The sequence below is a fragment of the Myxine glutinosa genome, chromosome 5, assembly GCF_964187855.1.
Source record: "Myxine glutinosa chromosome 5, kmMyxGlut1.1, whole genome shotgun sequence".
Taxonomy (NCBI): Eukaryota; Metazoa; Chordata; class Myxini; order Myxiniformes; family Myxinidae; genus Myxine; species Myxine glutinosa.
Window position 1 is genome coordinate 38598267 of NC_136265.1, and position 19676 is coordinate 38617942.

The following is a 19676-nucleotide window of genomic DNA, read 5'->3' on the forward strand; positions in this document are numbered from 1 at the left end:
CATCTCGCTGTCTGATAATATGGACCAACTTCTATCTACCCATCCCAACTCTCTCTTCCTCATATGTGGTGATTTCAATTGTCACCATGCCAGTTGGCTGGGTGTGGGTACCTCTCTCACCAGCCATGGCTCTTCAGCAAAGGACTTCTGCGACTCACTGGGACTGACACAATCTGTCAATTTCCCGACCCGGATCTCAGTCAACGGAGCATCTTCTCTTCTGGATTTGGTTATGACGAACTTCCCTGAAAATGTCTGCTGCTCTTCTTCTGCTCCAATCTGCTCATCTGATCATGTGCTTGTCAAAGTGGACATCTCTCTGACCATTCTCAGAGAGCCTCCTCAGCGTCGACGAGTCTGGCATTTCACTCAGGCCAACTGGCACCGTCTTCAAGCAGCCATCAATCATCTGGACTTGTCTCCCATCTCTACCACCTCTGACATCAACTCATCCTGGGAATTCTTTCAAAGTAAATTGCTCTCTCTCATGCACAGATTTATCCCATCTCGTCTTCAGTTGTCATACCCTTCCTCCCGTCCATGGTACACGGAATCTTGTGGTGAGGCTGTTGCCCTGAAACAACTTGCTTTCGTCTCCTGGAAAGCAAATCCAACGGAAGGAAATCTAATTTCCTTTCACAAAGCCCGAAACAAGTGTGTGTCCACCCTCAGGAGAGCCAGGAAACAATATCTCACCGTTCTCAAGACCGAACTCTGTCTCCCTCTTCCAAATCCTGGTGGCGTCTGGTCAAATCTGTTTCTGGTGTTTGTTCCCCCTCCATCCCTTCCCTCACCTCAAATGGCTTAACGGCTGACTCCACACGTGAAAAAGCTGAATGCCTCAACTCTGTGTTTGCCTCTAAATCTTGTGTCCCAAACCCATCCCTCTCTGTACCCACCGTACCCAGTCGTACCCAGCTGCTCCTGGACTCTGTGTCCTTTCCTCCTGACAAGGTGGAAAAGTTTCTGTCAACCCTCGACTGACTCTGCAACTGGTCCTGACGGCATCAGCCCACGGGTCCTAAAATCATGTTCTTCCGCTCTTTCACTCCCTCTTTCTGTTCTCTTCACCCTCTCTTTTGCTCAAGGTCATCTGCCATCTGCTTGGAAATCAGCCAACATCACCGCTTTGCACAAAAAAGGTGCAAAAACAGATCCTAGCAACTACAGACCAATCAGCCTTCTCCCAATTATCAGAAAAGTCATGGAATCCATCATTGCTTCAGATATGAAATCTTTCCTCTTCTCCAATGGCTTGATCTCTGATCATCAATTTGGTTTCAGACCTGGTCACTCTACTCTGGACATGCTGCTTCTGCTTTCTCAACAATGGATGGAGGTCCTCAACGCCAAACAGGAAATTAGAGCTGTCTCCCTTGACATTTCACGTGCCTTCGATACGGTCTGGCACCCCGCTCTGCTCACCAAACTCTCCTCCTTTGGTATCCATGGAAATCTCCACGAATGGCTGGCGGACTTCCTCTCTGGTCGTAGTCAACGTGTGGCCCTGAATGGGTTTCTCTCATCTCCTCTTCCTGTTCAGGCTGGAGTTCCCCAAGGTAGTGTTCTGGGCCCTGTGCTTTTTCTGGTCTTCATCAATGATCTCTCTGACTCTCTTGAAAATCCTCTCTATCTCTTTGCTGATGACTCTACTCTCTGTCGCTCCATTCCTCATCCCTCAGATCGGCAGTCTGCAGCCTCCTAACTCTCTGCAGACCTGGACAAAATCACAGACTGGGCAAACAAATGGAACATGTCTTTCAATCCTGATAAATCTCACTCTTACGATGTCTCTCCGAAAAGACCGACTGGAAAACCCTCCCATCCATTTTCTGAATAATCCTCTCCAAGAAGTTCTGTCACTCAAGCTTTTGGGTCTCACTATTTGCCATGATCTTTCCTGGGAAAACCACATTTCAAATCTGGCCTCCAAAGCCAGTCGCCGACTGGGCATCCTCCGTCGTGCGAAGTCCTTCCTTGGCACACCTGAGCTCCTCACCACATACAAGGCTTTCATCCGCAGCTCTATGGAATACTGCTCTTCCCTCTGGTCTGGTGCTCCTGCCTCACACCTAGCTCGTCTTCACGCTGTTGAAACCAAAGCGTTCAGAATCATTGGAATCTCCCGCGATTAAGCTAACTCCAAGGGCCTTTCACTCACTCACCGCAGGCAGGTTGGTGGTCTTTCCGTCTTCTACCGACTCCTCTCTGGCCTTGCCCCCCCAGCTCTCTCTGGGCTCTGTCCCCCAAATATTCCTACAGGTCGCACAAGATCTGCCTGCAACCCTCTTATGGTTAAACTGCCAAAATCAAGACTTTCTGCTCACCTTCACTCCTTCATTCCTCTTTTCTCCCGCCTCTGGAACAAACTCCCTCACTCTCTTCAATCCCACTCCACCCTCCAGGTGTTTAAAACAGCTGTTCACCACCATCTCTTATCCTCCCCCATCCAAAACCTTGATATTTTCTACCCCCGCTAATTTCGGTCCCCTTGTGTTTTATACCTCTCCCCCCCCCCCCCCTCCCCCCCTTCCCACACCTCCTGCCCCCAACCCCTCTCCCTCCCACACTTCTCCCTGCTCTCAAATGTTGTGGTTGTGTGCTTCCCCTTCTCTCCCCATCTTGTCTTCCGCTCCCTCTTTTTGTATATGTTGTTTGTCTGGTTGATTTGTTTGTGAAATAAATGTTAGCTCTTTCACGAGCCTCGATTCAGTATACAAAAAAAAAAAAAAAAAAAAAAAAAAACATCTTTAGCCAAGTCTTTCTCAGTCTTCTCCGTCCTCTACTTCCTTCTACATTCATTTCCATCACTCTTCTCAACCAGTCACTTTCATCCTTCCTCAACACATGACCAAACCATCTCAACCTGTTCCTCTTCACAGCATCAATCACAGGCTCCATTCCCATCATCTTTCGCAATTCATCATTTGTCTTCCTCTCTCTCAACGATACTCCGTACATAGACCTTTAACCTTTTGAAACCAAAATCTATTCAGTTAATCTTTGCATAATAGGTCATACTTGCACCAAGTTTGATATAACAATCCCGTCCTGCTTCCTGTTTCCTTCCCATCGATATTATGCTGGCGGGGTTGTGAGGTGGTGGTGGCTGTGAGATATTATGCTTAATGGCGATATTATGATGGCATGCGTGGGACTGAGGAGAAAGACGAGAACCTCAAAGCTTATATGAAGCGAACAATGAAGCGTTCATTCTCACGAACACACGCGTTTATTCCAAACCCAACCAATAACAACACAACAAAAACGTGACAATAATTATTTCCAATAAAATAAGGTGCGGAATGAGAATATATTGTTACGGACACGACTTAGATGTTATGATGGGCCGAGCGGAATGGCCGCCGTGTTCGCACAAGTTACCCGATTACACTCGAACGTTGGCCGAATCGCGCTATGCTAAATCAATGAAGGAAAGGACACAGCGGCTGGGTTAAATGACATGACACCAGGGGTACAGTTCTCAAGACCTCCGGAGGAGGATATAATATGGGGTATGCAGAACGTTTAGATTACACGGCACAAGAGGTACAGCACAGAAAGGTGGGCACTTAGACACGGTCTTATCTTAGCCCCGACAGACCACAGACAAACGGGACAAGACTGACTCACACAGGGATTGATGGCAAGGAAGGGCAGGTAGTCGATGGCTCAAGGTGCACCTTGGCTCAGGGGCAGAATCGACTCGGTCCGGTCCAGAGATGCGGGAGGTATCTCTCAGCGCTAGGAGGTGGCGTCCTTTCTTCTTCGTAGCTGAGGCGCATCTGACGTCACCTCCGTCTTCCTGCGCATGTCCAGCGGGGAGTGACACGCCCACGGCTCGTTAGCTCCGCCCCAGATGGAATCGGCCCGCCGCTTCTTATTGGGTGCGGGGGGTTACCGGGCTCCGCCCTTGACGAGGAGCTGACAGTGAGCCCCTGTGTGGTAACCCCGTCGGAGCACATGGTCAATGGCGGCTAACCAAGCCGGAGTGAGGACGCACACTCCCCGCGCCGCCGCCGCGCCGCCCCCGCTGTTGTTGTTGTTGGCGTTGTTATTCCATGAGGAAGAGATGCGGGGAGGTATTGGGAGGTCCTAAACTTACTAACGGTGCCATACAATCACATTCTGGTGCAACGAAGAGTCAGAATTAATGGAAACGAGTCCTTAACTGACATAGACTAAGAATAACTAGCAAGATGTCCTATAGTTGTCTACGTGAGATGCGGTGAACCTGGGCACGACATTTAATGGGGGAAAAAGGGGAAGGTCGGTTCTACAGAGTGTTGTTTACAGACAATGGGACTAGGGAATGGGGGATTGGGGATAGTTGGGGAGTATTGGGGAAATAGGGGAATATTTACAAGCGGATATGGATGGAGGCCAAATCCCATATCCGCAACATTGCACCCTTCTCTACCTCGGGGCGTCCCGACCCGATAAATTTTTACTTACTTTAGTGTGGCACTCAGATGTAGTTCCCTCTACTATTAACTCAACCCTGAGTGCGACAGTTTTACAGATGTTCACAAATGAGTAAATATGTCCCCCTGCGACGTTGCACCCTTCTCCTCACAGAAACACACCCACAGGATAACCGAATCGCGGAAAGAATCCTCAAACTAAACATACAGCCGGTAGGGAGCATTATTTACACAAGACTACACTGATATTTACACTACGATCCAGGACCTGTTTTTGGAGGAACACATGCAGATGTTATGCATAGAGAGAGAGCACGCATGCCAGCATCGATACACCAACCCACGAGTGCACTGTGGCCCTACGGCCTTTAATAATGTGCAGAGCACCCCATTCAAGCACCAAAAGCACCACCCTTATTCATACAGTCAGCACCATCCGGTGCACCAATAAAGTGTTCAATGTCACCGGTGGTGTCGCAGCCGGCCGATGTTCTGCCGCTGGTCTTGCCTTCCTGAAGTGCTTGGCCTTCTAGCTTCTTTCAAAAATAAAGAAAGGCGCCAACCGCGTCCATTTCTGTATTGTGGCCGTCAGGGGGCCAACTATTAGTGGTTCACCTGTATGGCATAGGTGCCACCCATCGGTCCATCAACGGGTGGTGCTTGGCCGCAAAAGAACTGCGGTCCATGGTGGGCGGCCACAAACATTGCGGTCCATATGGTGTATCGATCCAGGCAGCAAGCAGCGAAAGTACAGGCCCACAACTGCGGAGCCAGCACCTCTCTCTCCTCTCTCTCTGCCCCAAAGCCAGATCCTCGGAGGTGGGAGACAAAAGAAGAAGACAAGTGAGTAAGGTGGTAAGGGCGCAAAAGTGCACGCAATGCAAGGTAATGCACACTGGGGGCACATGGGAACCAGGTGAGACAGGTACGTTCCTACCGTACGCCCCCCCCCCCACCAGGTAACCTACATTGCCCCTCCCTTACCCCTTACTGTATCCACAAAACACAACACTACCCATAAACATCTACTTTACAAATCAACAAACGTCCCTACTGTCTTCTCCGTTCCTCCCATAAACCAAATTCGTCTTCTCTCCCTCCTAACCAATCAAATTTGCCATTTCCAACTCTCATCAAAATTTGCCATCTCCAACTCAACATCAAAATTTGCCATTACCAATTCATCATCAGTCCCTCCTAAGGAGGGAGAGATGGAATCACCCCAATGTCTCATCCACGTCGTGATGCGTCTCACAAATCCAACAGCAATTCTCATTTCCTGCACACAGAACAAAGAAAAAACAGGTGTGGAGTCATCATCATCACCTCAGGTAAGTGGCTGCGTATGGTGCGACAGGTTCATCAATCCTAACTATTTCCCAAATGACTTTAACAACTTTACATTACCCGGGGTCTTTCTCCTGCCAAACCATTGGCCCTCTTACACTATGGGTTCTAAAAACCAATTCCCATTGACCAAACTGTGGTGCTTTTCAATTTGGGGTCTCACTCCCCCGATTCATCTCCCGGTGCCTTCGCACAATTTCTGGGCTGTGACGTGTAGCTCTCCCAGCAGGTCTACCCACCTGCACACCTCCACCACTGTAGTTGCCACCCGAGCTTACCTGCTCCTCACCCTAACCTAACTACCTGGGGAAGGCCCTCTGGCGCTCTCCCCACTCGGTGCCCTCTGGCACTGGGCTACCGGGTCCGTCCTCCGGATCCTCGGGCCCCATCCACAACAACTACTACCGGCTCCCAGAGCCCACCTGCGGCCTCACCTGGCCGACATCCTTACAGTGGTGGAGCGCCCAACCAACTACACACACTAACAGGCTACACGCCCCGCCGTTTCCACGACACTAATGCACCCATCCAAAGACCATTCTTTCACCCGCACCACAGATGCCAATATCCAACCACAATTTACCTATACCCTCTACCTAACACTTACACTACCCGCCCCGGGTACTCGTGAAAGGGGTCCACTCTTCCCCCATCCACACCTTCGCACCATGCACACCACTCCGTACCACTTACTCCATGTACTCCACACACCTGTACTTGCACACCTGTGCTCTCATACTTGGTGCCGCCTGCACCCTTCTCTCCCCAAGCGCATTCGCGCTGATCCACACACTCACTACTCATACACTGCTCCACACACCTGTCCAGTTGCACACCTGTGCAATCACACCTGTTCAATTCTCAACCACACGGCATCATCTCATCTAACTACTCCCCTCTGAAACTCGCGCTTCCCAGTCGTCCCTTTAAACTATTGCGCTCCCTCGTCATTATAATCCACACTAATCTACCTGCGTCCCCACTACAGGTATCAGTCACTAACTAACCTTAACGTCACCTAATGTCATCTTCTAGGGCCCTATCAATATCCTAACCCACCCGGGCTAGTTTTTACTGCCATAAACCCCATAATCTAGTGCGCATTTGCCCCACTTGGGAAGGGTGGCAGGGATGCCACCCTTACCCACTGGGCCCATCGCTCACTACCAATTTTGCACATCAAATTTCAACAAATCAAAAATTTGCCAATCACTACCCATCATCTGCCAATCATTACTGCCAATCCTTTGCCAATCATCAAATTTTGTTTTTCTAATTTCGGGGCCAAAACACTAACCTCATCACACAGTCTACTCACTAATGCCTCTCGGTGCGCCAATTCCTGTCCAAAGCCCGGCTTCGTAAAGCCAAGCCATGAATGCGGGTTGTTTGGTGCCAGCGGCTGGATACGTCCCGCATTCGGTGCAGGGAAGGAGGTTTACCCGGGCCGAGATCCCACGCACCATCTCGGCGTGGAGCCATCCAATGTCCCGATCTCGACCTGCCGGCACGTCTCAACAAAACGTGGTCGCCATGACGACCCTTCCTATCCAGCTGCCCGCTCCGCCTAGTGGAGCACGGACGCGGCCGTTCAAAGCGAGGCCCGGCACGCACCGAGGGCCCGATTCGGCTATAAGTCGTTCTAAACTCTACCCCGGTTACCGTCGATGCTTCACCTGCATGGTTACAAGCATACGCTACCCCTTTCTTGCTCATACCTGCAGCCGTTTCCATGCTCCTCGTACCTTTCCTTACACACCCAGGTACCCTCATTCCGCTCACCGACTTGGTCACACACCTGACCACCGAACACCTTGGCACACATTCGTCGCTCGCACACCTCACCAACACACCTCTTCGCGCCCCCTCCTCGGTCACCTCCTCTGTGACAATCACAGGTGTGCTCTCACTCGCACACCCAACCACGTGCCTCACTACCAATTCCAGCGTGCATTCCCACACACGCTCTACCATTCCAGGTGTGCTTCCTTTCTCACCTGTCACCACCAACTCACGCTCCGTGTCACTCGTACTACTCTCACCTCCACTCTTGACAGCGCACTCACTCTTACTCTCGACAGCGCACTCTTTCCTCATGCACCCGTCCGTTACACACCTCTCTCACGCACACTCTTGCGCACACTCTCCCGTCACACCCTCTGTAACACTCACCACAGGCGTGCATTCTTCCTTGCCTTTGACAGCGCACTCTTTCCCCATGCACCTGTCCGTCACACACCTTTCTCGCGCACACTCTTGCGCACACTCTCCCGTCACACCCTCTGTAACACTTACCACACCGCGCTTCCATGTGCTCCCTCGCACACGCGCTACGACCGACTCACTCTCGCCAGCACCCTCACTCCTTGGCACGCACTTTTTCCTCACACACCCCAGAGTCGGACTTTCTCGCACACCTCCTTTTTCGCACACCAGACCTGTCGCACACTTCACCAACGGCCTCTCACGAACACCCGGGTCCATCTCGACCCCCAAGCTTCTTAAATCCCCTGGCGCATCATACGCACGACCATATTGGTCACCACTTACACCGGGTCCTCTTCCTCTTCGCTTCTCCTCCATCACCTGCGAATGCCTCATCCGGTTAATGAGCACATCATCACGATCCGAACACAGACTTTGGACCAATTCTTTTACCTCCTCTTTTATCTCTTTCTTATCCTCTCTCCGTCGCTTCTTAATTTCGCTCACCCCTTCTTCCACTTCTTCTAATTTCTGCTTCACCTCTTTTATGTCCCGGTACGTCTCCTCAAGCTCGTCCTCTAAGGCTACCTTGACCGTTTCCATGTGCGTCCTCACCTGCCGGTCCTTCGTCTCCATTACCTCTGTCACCTCGTCCAACCTCGTTGTCAGTCCCTCACATACCATCCGACATTCCCTCTTCGTCGCTATCAAGTCGTCTTTTAGTTCTTTCTGTGTCGCTTTTAACCCTCCTAGTACCGTAGTGTTCCTTTGTACCTGCTCCACTAACTCAGTCTGTCCCACCGTCAGCTGTTCCACCTCCTGCGTCAGGTCCTCTATGCCCCCTTGCAATTTTACAGTCCCCTTTCTCACCTCCTTCTCCATGCGCTCCTTACAGTGCCTCACCTCCTCGCGCACTCCTCCGACCTCCTCACTCACACCTCTTCTGATCTCTTCTCCCATCACTTGCATCTCCTGCCCAGATGCCACCCTCATCTGCTCCATTTCCTCCCTGTGAGCATCCAGTTTGGTTTCTACCCCCATTCTGACCCCCTCTATCTGCTGCCCCATTTGTTTAACTTCCCTTTCCGCTTGGTCCCTCATGTCCCTCAATTTGCCTTCCATACTGTTTTCTAACCCCATTAACCCATTTTTTACCCCCTCTAACTGATTCTCCTGGGCAGCCATTCTATTTTCCACCCCCGTTAACCCATTCTTTACCTCTTTTATCCCGTTGTCTAACCCCTCTAATTTCTTGTCTAATCCCTCACCGGTACCCCTCGCTTCGTCCCTCATTACCCCCATTTGGTTTCCCATTACCCCCAATTGCTCACTCTGAGCCCTCGCTTCGTCCCTCATTACCCCCATTTGGCCCTCCAATCGCTCACCCAATCGCTTACTATCAGCCCTCATTTGCTCACTATTCTGGGCCATAAGGGCCTTCATTTGTATTAAAAACAGGTTCAAATCCACCGGTGGCGCTACCACGGTCGCGGGCGCGGTCGCCGTGGCCATGTGCGAGGCGCCATTTTGCGCGCCCGTAACCTCGTGCGCGACGACGCCATTTTGCGACCCTGCTACCCTCACTGCTTCGCTCTCCTCATGTCCCTCAATTTGGTCCTGGATCGACCCTGCCTCACTCTCCTCTACCGGAACCGAGCCGTCTTGGTCTGCCATAGCGCGACTTTCAAAATTCGGGTTTTTATTTTTTTTGTAAAACACAATCAAATTTCGCCGTTATAATTTCGAGCGCGTGAAACGCGCTCCGGGACCGATCCCACTTCCCGACACCAATTGTTACGGACACGACTTAGATGTTATGATGGGCCGAGCGGAATGGCCGCCGTGTTCGCACAAGTTACCCGATTACACTCGAACGTTGGCCGAATCGCGCTATGCTAAATCAATGAAGGAAAGGACACAGCGGCTGGGTTAAATGACACGACACCAGGGGTACAGTTCTCAAGACCTCCGGAGGAGGATATAATATGGGGTATGCAGAACGTTTAGATTACACGGCACAAGAGTTACAGCACAGAAAGGTGGGCACTTAGACACGGTCTTATCTTAGCCCCGACAGACCACAGACAAACGGGACAAGACTGACTCACACAGGGATTGATGGCAAGGAAGGGCAGGTAGTCGATGGCTCAAGGTGCACCTTGGCTCAGGGGCAGAATCGACTCGGTCCGGTCCAGAGATGCGGGAGGTATCTCTCAGCGCTAGGAGGTGGCGTCCTTTCTTCTTCGTAGCTGAGGCGCATCTGACGTCACCTCCGTCTTCCTGCGCATGTCCAGCGGGGAGTGACACGCCCACGGCTCGTTAGCTCCGCCCCAGATGGAATCGGCCCGCCGCTTCTTATTGGGTGCGGGGGGTTACCGGGCTCCGCCCTTGACGAGGAGCTGACAGTGAGCCCCTGTGTGGTAACCCCGTCGGAGCACATGGTCAATGGCGGCTAACCAAGCCGGAGTGAGGACGCACACTCCCCGCGCCGCCGCCGCGCCACCCCCGCTGTTGTTGTTGTTGGTGTTGTTATTCCATGAGGAAGAGATGCGGGGAGGTATTGGGAGGTCCTAAACTTACTAACGGTTCCATACAATCACATTCTGGTGCAACGAAGAGTCAGAATTAATGGAAACGAGTCCTTAACTGACATAGACTAAGAATAACTAGCAAGATGTCCTATAGTTGTCTACGTGAGATGCGGTGAACCTGGGCACGACATTTAATGGGGGAAAAAGGGGAAGGTCGGTTCTACAGAGTGTTGTTTACAGACAATGGGACTAGGGAATGGGGGATTGGGGATAGTTGGGGAGTATTGGGGAAATAGGGGAATATTTACAAGCGGATATGGATGGAGGCCAAATCCCATATCCGCAACAATATAAAAGAAGTGCCGAGGTAAAAATACTACGGCAAGCATCCTCCACACAGTCATGAAAATAAGTCACGCTCCGGCACTCAACTGGACCGAATGGATCCTGTGGTAAGTCAGCAGCGGCAGAAGGCCGAAGCCACACAGGTGGGAAAGCCTGGCAAAACGGCGGCAACATCGAACGCCGAGGGCGCCCGGTATCGAGGCGAGTGGCGTAGACGGCCCTTTTTCTCTCCGGTCTCTCAAAGTTTCCTAATAATTTTAAGTGTGATAATACTCCTGGGGAAATACAGCATGGCCTTCAGCACCAGAGCGATGGTAGCACAAGCCTCCACCCAGGTACACTCTCCGAATCCTCATAGAGACTCTCCCGAACCTTCTTCTCCAGGCCTCGCTTCTTTGCTCACATTTCGCCCACGTCATCGGGCCGCGTCACTCCGGGGGTGTGCCCCCCCCCCCCCCCAATCGAACCATTGTAGCTCTGCTTCTCCTCAGCAGGTCTTTGCCTTATCGTGTCCACTTGAGCGTGAATAACTTGGCATGGTGATGTCATAAATGTTAGGAATGACCACAGAAGGTATTACGAACAGGGGAAATAATCCTTAATCCCGACTACGGATTAACATGGCATCACCCTCCGTATAATGCACATGTAAACACAACCTTAAGCTACATTTTCCCTACTTATGAAGTCGAAATGCTCCTACACATCACACGGTCCATACTATTTCTTATTCAATCCTACCTTTCCTACAGTATTCTCTAACCTACCCCCATAAATGTAACAACAACAACAACAACAAAAATATATATATATATCTGATAAGACTCCAGTGCATTCGGCTACAGAGGCATATAATTCCTCAAAATGTTGACATTGTAACTGTACTCAAGCTGAGATAACGAAAACAAGACCGATAGTCTACCAATGGTGTAGCCAGGCTTGTTTGATACTTTAGTTGAAGAGGATAGTTTGACCTGTGTGGGGATACGATTAGCAAATAATTTAAGTATTAAATTTTTTTCAATAAATTCCGCATTCCTGCTCCACCTTCAGTCGAACGTCAGGCATTGACAGCAGGTTCGTGAAGGACTTAGACAAAAAAAACCTATCCAGTCTGAATGTTGCTATATCCAGTCAATGGAGAAACTGCAAATGGTGGTTCCACTAATGTCACGGATGGAAACATTTACGTCATTTCCTCATTATGCTTTAAACTCAATATCTCTATATTTTCATTCTAAACAGCATCATTCATCATTTCAATCACAAATCAATACTATAATATTAATATATATCAAAATGCAATGTTAAATCACAATTGTATTGATACTACCAAACCAGCGAACCGTCATCATCTGTTCACTTCTGGATTCGGGAGCAAGGTCCATGTCAATGACATTTCAAAATCATAATTGTATTGAGGAATTTCTGACCTACCTGACGACACACGCTGGGACCCCAAAACGTTATTATATTTCCTTTCAGTAAAATATGTAACTGTAAAGGTTGCTAAACATGTCCCTCTGTCATGTGACCAGATCCTCAGCTCTGATCGGTGGACATTGGTGAAAGACATAAATACATACACACACCAAACTGACAGACAAACTGTTCCAGATGGCATTGCCCTATGGGCTGCGCCGTAAGAACATCCAACACAATGTGAGAAAGGGGACATATACATATATATATATGTATGGTTGTTATTATGGACAATAAAGGAAGAGAACACTGTGAGAGGTAAATTATGTCAAAGAAAAGGAAAAGAACATGATTCAAAACTTAAACCAAGATAATTATTAGTTTGATAATTATTAGTACTCATTACTGAACTCTGAATCTAACCATCATAAATAAATAAATAAAGATTTATTTTTTTTAATCGCACAGTACCCCAAGGAAGCGGTTCAGTTTGGCATTTTTAATATGAAATAGGCAAAGCCTAGAAAGGAACGAAACCCTTTAGAAATTCCCCTCAGAATCCCTTAGACTCCATTACAATTACACCATAAAACTCATTAGAACCATATAGAATTACACAAGGTGGGTTAGAAAGATTCTTCTTCATTTTTGACAGATGGATGGATATAGCCAAATATTGAAGAGGCTTCACCACATAAAATAAAATTAAAATACCCTACAAAGCAATAACTGCAACCTCAGAAACCTTCCCAGTAATTTGTGGAGGCAGCCATGTCTCGTCTACGATTGGCTGAAAAGCATGTGATGTCATGTGTGTAACAGATGTTGGATAGCGTAAGCATTATGACTATTGAAAAGGAAAGAAAAAGCAAATGCTAACCGAGGAAGCCCTTCTCAACCATGGCGGTGAGAAGTCTTTCATCTCCACCAGCAAAACGCTCCCCAAAAGCCTTCCCAAGGTCTTGGGCTACATGAGCTGCCACGTCCAGGCCCACCTCATCAATAAGGGTAGCCGTGCCAACGGGGAACCCCACTGCTTGCGTCAACGAATCCAATCGAAGAGGAGTGACTCCCTCCTAAGAAAGAAGTTAGATACAACATCAAATGTCGACATGAAATCATATTATATAATGTTGAGGCGACCATGTCTTGCTCTTTCACAATCTACGTAAATCCAAAAAAATAAAGCTTATTAGCTCCATCAGCGAAGGTGGATGGAGGTTATGTTTACACCCGTCTGCGAGCAGGATATCTCTAAAAGTTATGGACGGATTCAGATGAAACCTGTTTGGAGAGGTCAGGTGTGTGATGTGGACAAATTGTATCGATTTTGTTGAAGATCTGGATACAGATCAGAGTATTTTAAAGTGTTTCTTCACCATTGAGAGATCAGGCCAAAAACAATATAAAGCATTATATCTCAAAAAGTTGTGGACGAGTTATGACAAAACTAGATGGAGGAGTTGGTTAGATGACAATAACAAGTGGATTACATTTTATTTCAGATCCAATGCAGATCCGTCCAGCCTATCAGTGGGATACAAACGTAAACTGTTCATCCTGACAGAAGTACGTTCTCTATCGAGTACCATTTAAGTACACATTTATTATGTACTAGCAAAAGTACCCAGCGTTGCTGGGCAACGCAGTCGCTTCTTGACAGGAATATTAAGAGAGGAGGAGAGAGAGAGACGGGGAGGAAAGGGGGAAGGCGAGGGAGGGAGGAGGGGGGAAGGGGAGGTGAAAGGGGAGGGAATGGGAAAGAAGGGATGGGAATGGAGGAGGGAAAGGGGGATGGGAGAGAGGGGATGGGAGGGAAGGGAGGTGAGGGAGAGTAGTGGGGGGCAAGAAGGTGGGGGGAGGGAAGGAGGAAGGAGGGGTAAGGGAAGTGTGAGGAGGGGAATGGCAATGGGGTGGAGAGGTGTGAGGATGGGAGGGGAGAGAGTGGGGGAGAAGAGTCAGGGAGAGGAGTGAGGAGGGAGAGCAGAGTGAAGGGTAGGGAGATGTGAGGGTAGTGAGGAGTGAGGAAGGGAGAGGGGGATAGAGGGGAGAGGGGGATAGAGGGGAGAGGGGGATAGAGGGGAGAGGGGGATAGAGGAGTGAGGGAAGAGAGGAGAGTAAGGTTTTTACCCATTTTGTAAAACTCTTCGTGCAGCATCTAACTCAAGATGTCCAAATGTCATACACATCTCTGCCCGTGGGTTTCCCACAGGTGCCCCTCTAGTGTAATAAATAAAATTAATCCGATGTTTGTCTGTATGTTAGTATTTTTTGCAAAAACCGCTGGGCCGACAACCACCAAATTTGGCACACAGACCAAGTCCAACCCGGTGGTTGGCCTAAGGGTAGCTTTTGAAGACCCCAAAGACCCCCCCCCCCCCCCCCAACACCTTTTTTTACATGCTTTTCACATGTTCGAGAGATTGGATGACATGTTTGAGAGAAGACTTTTTACATGCTTGGGAGATTAGACTCCATAAACCCATAAACAAAAACCCATAAAAAAACAGCATAAACAACATTAAGGCTCTTGAAGACCCCAAATGCCCTCAAGACTATTTAAAACTCTGAATACACCAAAGACCCTTAAGACCCCAAATATCCCGAAGACATTTCAAGGCCTTTAAGACCCCGAAGACCCTCAAGACTTTGAAGACCCTTTAGACCCCAAATGCCTTAAGACCTGGAGTCTCATAAGACCCTGGTCTCATTCAAAAGGTCTAAAGGGTGAAGGGCTGAAGTGAAGAAGAGGAGAAAAAAAACCTCAAAAAAACTCCCAAATGAAGAAGTTACCTGGAGGAAGCGCACTGCCTCGCTAAGCGTTGGTGCCAAGCAGCGGGTGGTATAAAATCCTGGTCCATCCTGTACAGAAACACCAGGCAATGCTGACTTTCATTCAAAACATGTGAACACTGTTGACATGTTCTCACATCGCGATAATGCATACTCGTATGGGGTATTCAAACATTGGGGAGTTAAAGTGCGTCTATCACGAGTTTCTATAATGCGATATGGGTTCAGGACAGTTCACACCTTGACCACAACGATAAGCTTGCCCTGACGCAGGCCAAGCTCCACAGCAACGGAGAGAGCCTTGGGTGACGTCTTTTCTCCACGCACCACCTCAAGAAGCTGCATGCGTTCCACTGGGGAGAAATAATGCATGCCTAGCACCTGGAGGGTGTGGGAGAAAAAATGAGGGCAGGATGACAAACTCCAGTGCACAGATGTAATCAAAGGTAGAACTGAATGTTCAAACAGCAAGTGTAGTTGAAAAACCAAAGACACATAGAAGGCTAATGTAGCTTACCCTCTCTGGATGCTTGCTGATGGCAGCTATTTTACTGATGGGTAAGGCAGAAGTGTTGCTTGCGAAGATGCACTCGGGTGAAACTACCTGATGAGCACAAGATAGTGCACGGCAAGATAAGAGCAAGAATTATCAAAATCTCCACTCACTATCCACTTCATTTTCATGCACCAAACTCGGTGGGTGGCAACAATAGTGCAGGCTTTTATGGGTCTAACGGCTGCGCTTCGCCCACTTGATGTCCCCCATTCCCTCTCCTTTCCTCATACACTCGGATATCCCCTACCGACTTACTGCTTCAACTTCACGCAAGACTCGATGCTTCAGAGCGAGCTCCTCAAAGACGGCCTCAATAACGATATCTGCTCGTTCAAACTCCGCATAGTCTATCTGGCAGGACAGGTACGACATTGTACGGTCTCGTTCAAAAGATGTAAGAGCCCGGCGGCGCACTCGTGCATCCAATCTGCAGGGGGGTGGGGTGGGAGCCGTGGGCAGAGAAGTGGTTCATAAGTTATTGCAGAAACACACATTTTCAATTCAAGGGCACTTAACCTTAGGCCTTTGATCTTTTGAACCCAAAATTTAATCAGTTCACCTTTGTATTACAATCCATAGCTATGTTAAGTTTAGTCAAAATCACTTCAGTGGTTCACAAGTTATCGCGGTAACAAAAATTGATCACGGACGGACGGATAAACCAAAAACACAATGCCTTCTGCGGCAGAGGCATAAAATGCATATACAAAAAGTTATGGCATGCCCGCTTGGCAGACATACCCGTTGTAGATCTGTTGGTGGCCCTTGCCAACGCCTTCCAGTGATACGTCCTTAAGGTGCGTCTTCAAGCCTTTTTCAATAGACACCTGGGCTATCCCAGCACCCATAAGGCCCGCGCCGATGACGGCCAGTTGGCTGCACAACATATGCCACACGCATTGCGTACATCATCAGCCACCTGAACAGTGACCGTTCATTTTGAAGAAACTGCATCCAAGATTTATGCGTACCTGGCAGGCTTTTTGGGTGCACCGTAGTGATTCTTCTTGCAGGAAACCTGTCCGTGGTACAGGCCTACAAGGGCTCGCGACTCGTTCGTGAATGCCAGCTCTCCAAATGCCTGAAGATGTTGGCACAAGGTGTGATTGCGAGAAAATGCAGTCATATGGATAATCTTTTGGAAGGTTCATAGAGTAGGTAATGAGTAGTTATAATGCTATCCAAGACCTTTTTCCATTGCACGGTGTTGAGGGGATGACTGGGCATGGGAATTTTGTTTCTTCTTCTTCAAATCAAAAGTTAGGACAGTCAAGGCAAGCTGTACATTTAGTCTTGTGATTGGAAGATAATATCCAGGAGGCCGAGTAAGCTTGCCAGTTGTTGTAAAACAGGCCAGAAAGATTTTTAAAATGACAAAAGATAAAAGATTTTGTAATGACAAAAGATTTTAAAAAGTGCAGGTGAGGACCTCAACATACTGTACCTGTGCCTCTGACTTGTAGCCTTCTTCTTTTCCAGAATCTAGGCTGGTCTTCACAACCTGCAGGAGGCAAGTTCAATACAGGACTCTCATCAGCAACCCTGCAAATACTCAGAACACGATTGTGCATGTCAATACGCAGCATTCGTATGGTGACTGCATTGGCACAGGTGACCCATGCGTGTAGGTATGCCCACCTGAATGATTCTGTGTGGTGCAGGGTACAGGCCATGGCTTTGCTTTCTCACAGCCATATCTGCTCTTTTCAACACCTGCTCCCGCAGAGGTCGTATGCCAAGCGCCCAGTCCTGTAGCCCTGAGAAGCCAGAGAAGGGTGGAGAGACGTGACGACGACGATGAAGTAAGGATACATTGCTATTAAACAATAAACATAAAAATGAAGAAAAGCCTTGGCTCGGGCCACACTCACGTCTCATCCAGCCGAGCTTCCTTTCAGGTAGCTTCGTAGTTGCTGCCAATGACTTGGCTGCTTGGATTGCAACCTCTTCAAGATACTCCATAGTTCGTTCATCAGCAGGCTTTAGGCCAGGGCCTGGTATCAAGAGCAATATGTGAGGTTTACTCAAATAACATCAACGGGTTTTTTTTGTATACATAGTTGAGGCTCGTGGAAGAGCTAGTACAGTGAACGGATAAGGGCGAAACAGGATGCAAAAGGAACAGCAGAGAGAGGGGGGAAACAACAGCAGCAGGGTAGAAGACTAAGATGGAGGAAGACTCATTTTGGCCTGCATTTGCATGCTTGGTCAGGGTCGCCCAGATAGCTCAGATGGCAGAGCACTGGTACGGTTTTACCAGAGGACGTGGGTTTGATTCCTGGTCTTGGCATGTAATTTTCCCACATATGTCAATTAATGCAATATATATATATTCACTCAAATGTGATGAACCCATTCAATGGAATACTGTTCTCCCCTATGGGCCGGTGCTCCTGCCTCACACCTAGCTCGGCTTCACGCTGTTGAAACCAAAGCTTTCAGAATTATTGGAATCTCCCGCGATGAAGCTATCTCTGTGGGCCTTTCACTCACTCACCGCAGGCAGGTAGGTGGTCTTTCCGTCTTCTACCGACTCCTCTCTGGCCTTGCCCCCCCAGCTCTCTCTGGGCTCTGTCCCGCAAATATTCCTACAGGTCGCACAAGATCTGCCTGCAACCCTCTTATGGTTAAACTGCCAAAATCAAGACTTTCTGCTCACCTTCACTCCTTCATTCCTCTTTTCTCCCGCCTCTGGAACAAACTCCGTCACTCTCTTCAATCCCACTCCACCCTCCAGGTCTTTAAAACAGCTGTTCACCACCATCTCTTATCCTCCCCCATCCAAAACCTTGATCTTTTCTATCCCCGCTAATTTCACCCCAATTCCACTTTTTTGAAATACCAACTTCTGTCCTGGAAGTCCTTGGTGTCCTTGTGTTTTATACTTCTCCCTCCCCCTCCCCCCACCCTTTCCACGCCTCCTCCCCCCCAAGCCCTCTCCCTTCCACACATCTCCCTGCTCTCAAATGTTGTGTTTGTGTGCTTCCCCTTCTCTCCCCATCTTGTTTTCCGCTCCCTCTTTTTATATATTTTGTTTGTCTGGTTGATTTGTTTGTGAAGTAAATGTTAGCTCTTTCACGAGCCTCGATTCAATATACAAAAAAAAAAAAAAAAAAAAAACTCTGCAAGCACCGTTGGAGTCAACCACATACCCAAGGGATCCACCAGCTGATCCACAAGGCCCATTTTCTTGGCACGGTCAGCACGAATATTACGTCCTGTGAGCATCAAGTCAAGAGCCGTTGGAACTCCCACCTGAGAATGAATAGTGGAGTTAGTTAAAAGTAAACCTGCAGGTCAAAATTTATCAAAATCAGAATGAAACTCGACAACAGACAGATTGATTCGAACAAAGGATATCATCCTTGCTCGTCTTGCTCAGCACTTCATCAAGCGACATTAGACAAAGTGGGCTGAACGTACCAGTTTGGGTAGACGTTGAGTGCCACCGGCCCCTGGAAGTAGGCCAAGCATGACCTCGGGTGCACCCAGAACAGTCTTGCTGCTTTTTGTGGCAATGCGGTGGTGACAAGCCAAAGCCAACTGCAGTGATACAATGCGGATACAATGCGGATACAATGCTATGATGAACCACCAGCGGATAGCATTTAGATATTTTAGCACGAATTCGCATTTTGATATTTTAGCCATCACCCCACAGGGAATATATCCACACAAGGCTTTTAACACTGCCCGGATTTATTCAAGATATTCTTTCCTTGGTGCATCAACTTTGGCCTGCTCTTTCCAAGCGTTATGATGGCATCTTCAACCTGCATTACCGAGTGTTAACACAGGGGCATCCAGCTTCATTGAAAGTTCATCATCCTACATGCTACCGGAAATGTTAACCAGTCATGCTCGCGGCTCGTGGAATTATTTCTTTTTGCGCCCGCGAAAAACCATGAATGCACGGTACACAGGGCCGCGAATGTGGAAGCAGGTCACAACTTATCAACCGCAAATATGCGGGGTCCGATAATGCAGGAACCGCAAATGTCGGGGTCCGAATTAATATAATATAATATAGCCTTGACATATTACTGCTACCTT

The 19676-nt window shown here is 48.6% G+C and overlaps 1 protein-coding gene across 1 annotated transcript in view; it reads right to left on the bottom strand.

Moving 5' to 3' along the window:
• HADHA (hydroxyacyl-CoA dehydrogenase trifunctional multienzyme complex subunit alpha) overlaps positions 1 to 19676 on the bottom strand; it is a 47827-nt gene that overhangs the window by 2618 nt on the left and 25533 nt on the right. Inside the window, exons 6-17 of the mRNA XM_068117303.2 lie at positions 19047 to 19166; positions 18776 to 18878; positions 17495 to 17617; positions 17262 to 17380; positions 17068 to 17124; positions 16595 to 16704; positions 16365 to 16499; positions 15879 to 16050; positions 15585 to 15671; positions 15308 to 15448; positions 15068 to 15136; positions 13155 to 13350 (exon numbers count right to left, since the gene is read on the bottom strand). Coding sequence (XP_067973404.2) covers positions 13155 to 13350; positions 15068 to 15136; positions 15308 to 15448; positions 15585 to 15671; positions 15879 to 16050; positions 16365 to 16499; positions 16595 to 16704; positions 17068 to 17124; positions 17262 to 17380; positions 17495 to 17617; positions 18776 to 18878; positions 19047 to 19166 — 1432 coding nt within the window. The remainder of the gene's footprint in view (positions 1 to 13154; positions 13351 to 15067; positions 15137 to 15307; positions 15449 to 15584; positions 15672 to 15878; positions 16051 to 16364; positions 16500 to 16594; positions 16705 to 17067; positions 17125 to 17261; positions 17381 to 17494; positions 17618 to 18775; positions 18879 to 19046; positions 19167 to 19676) is intronic.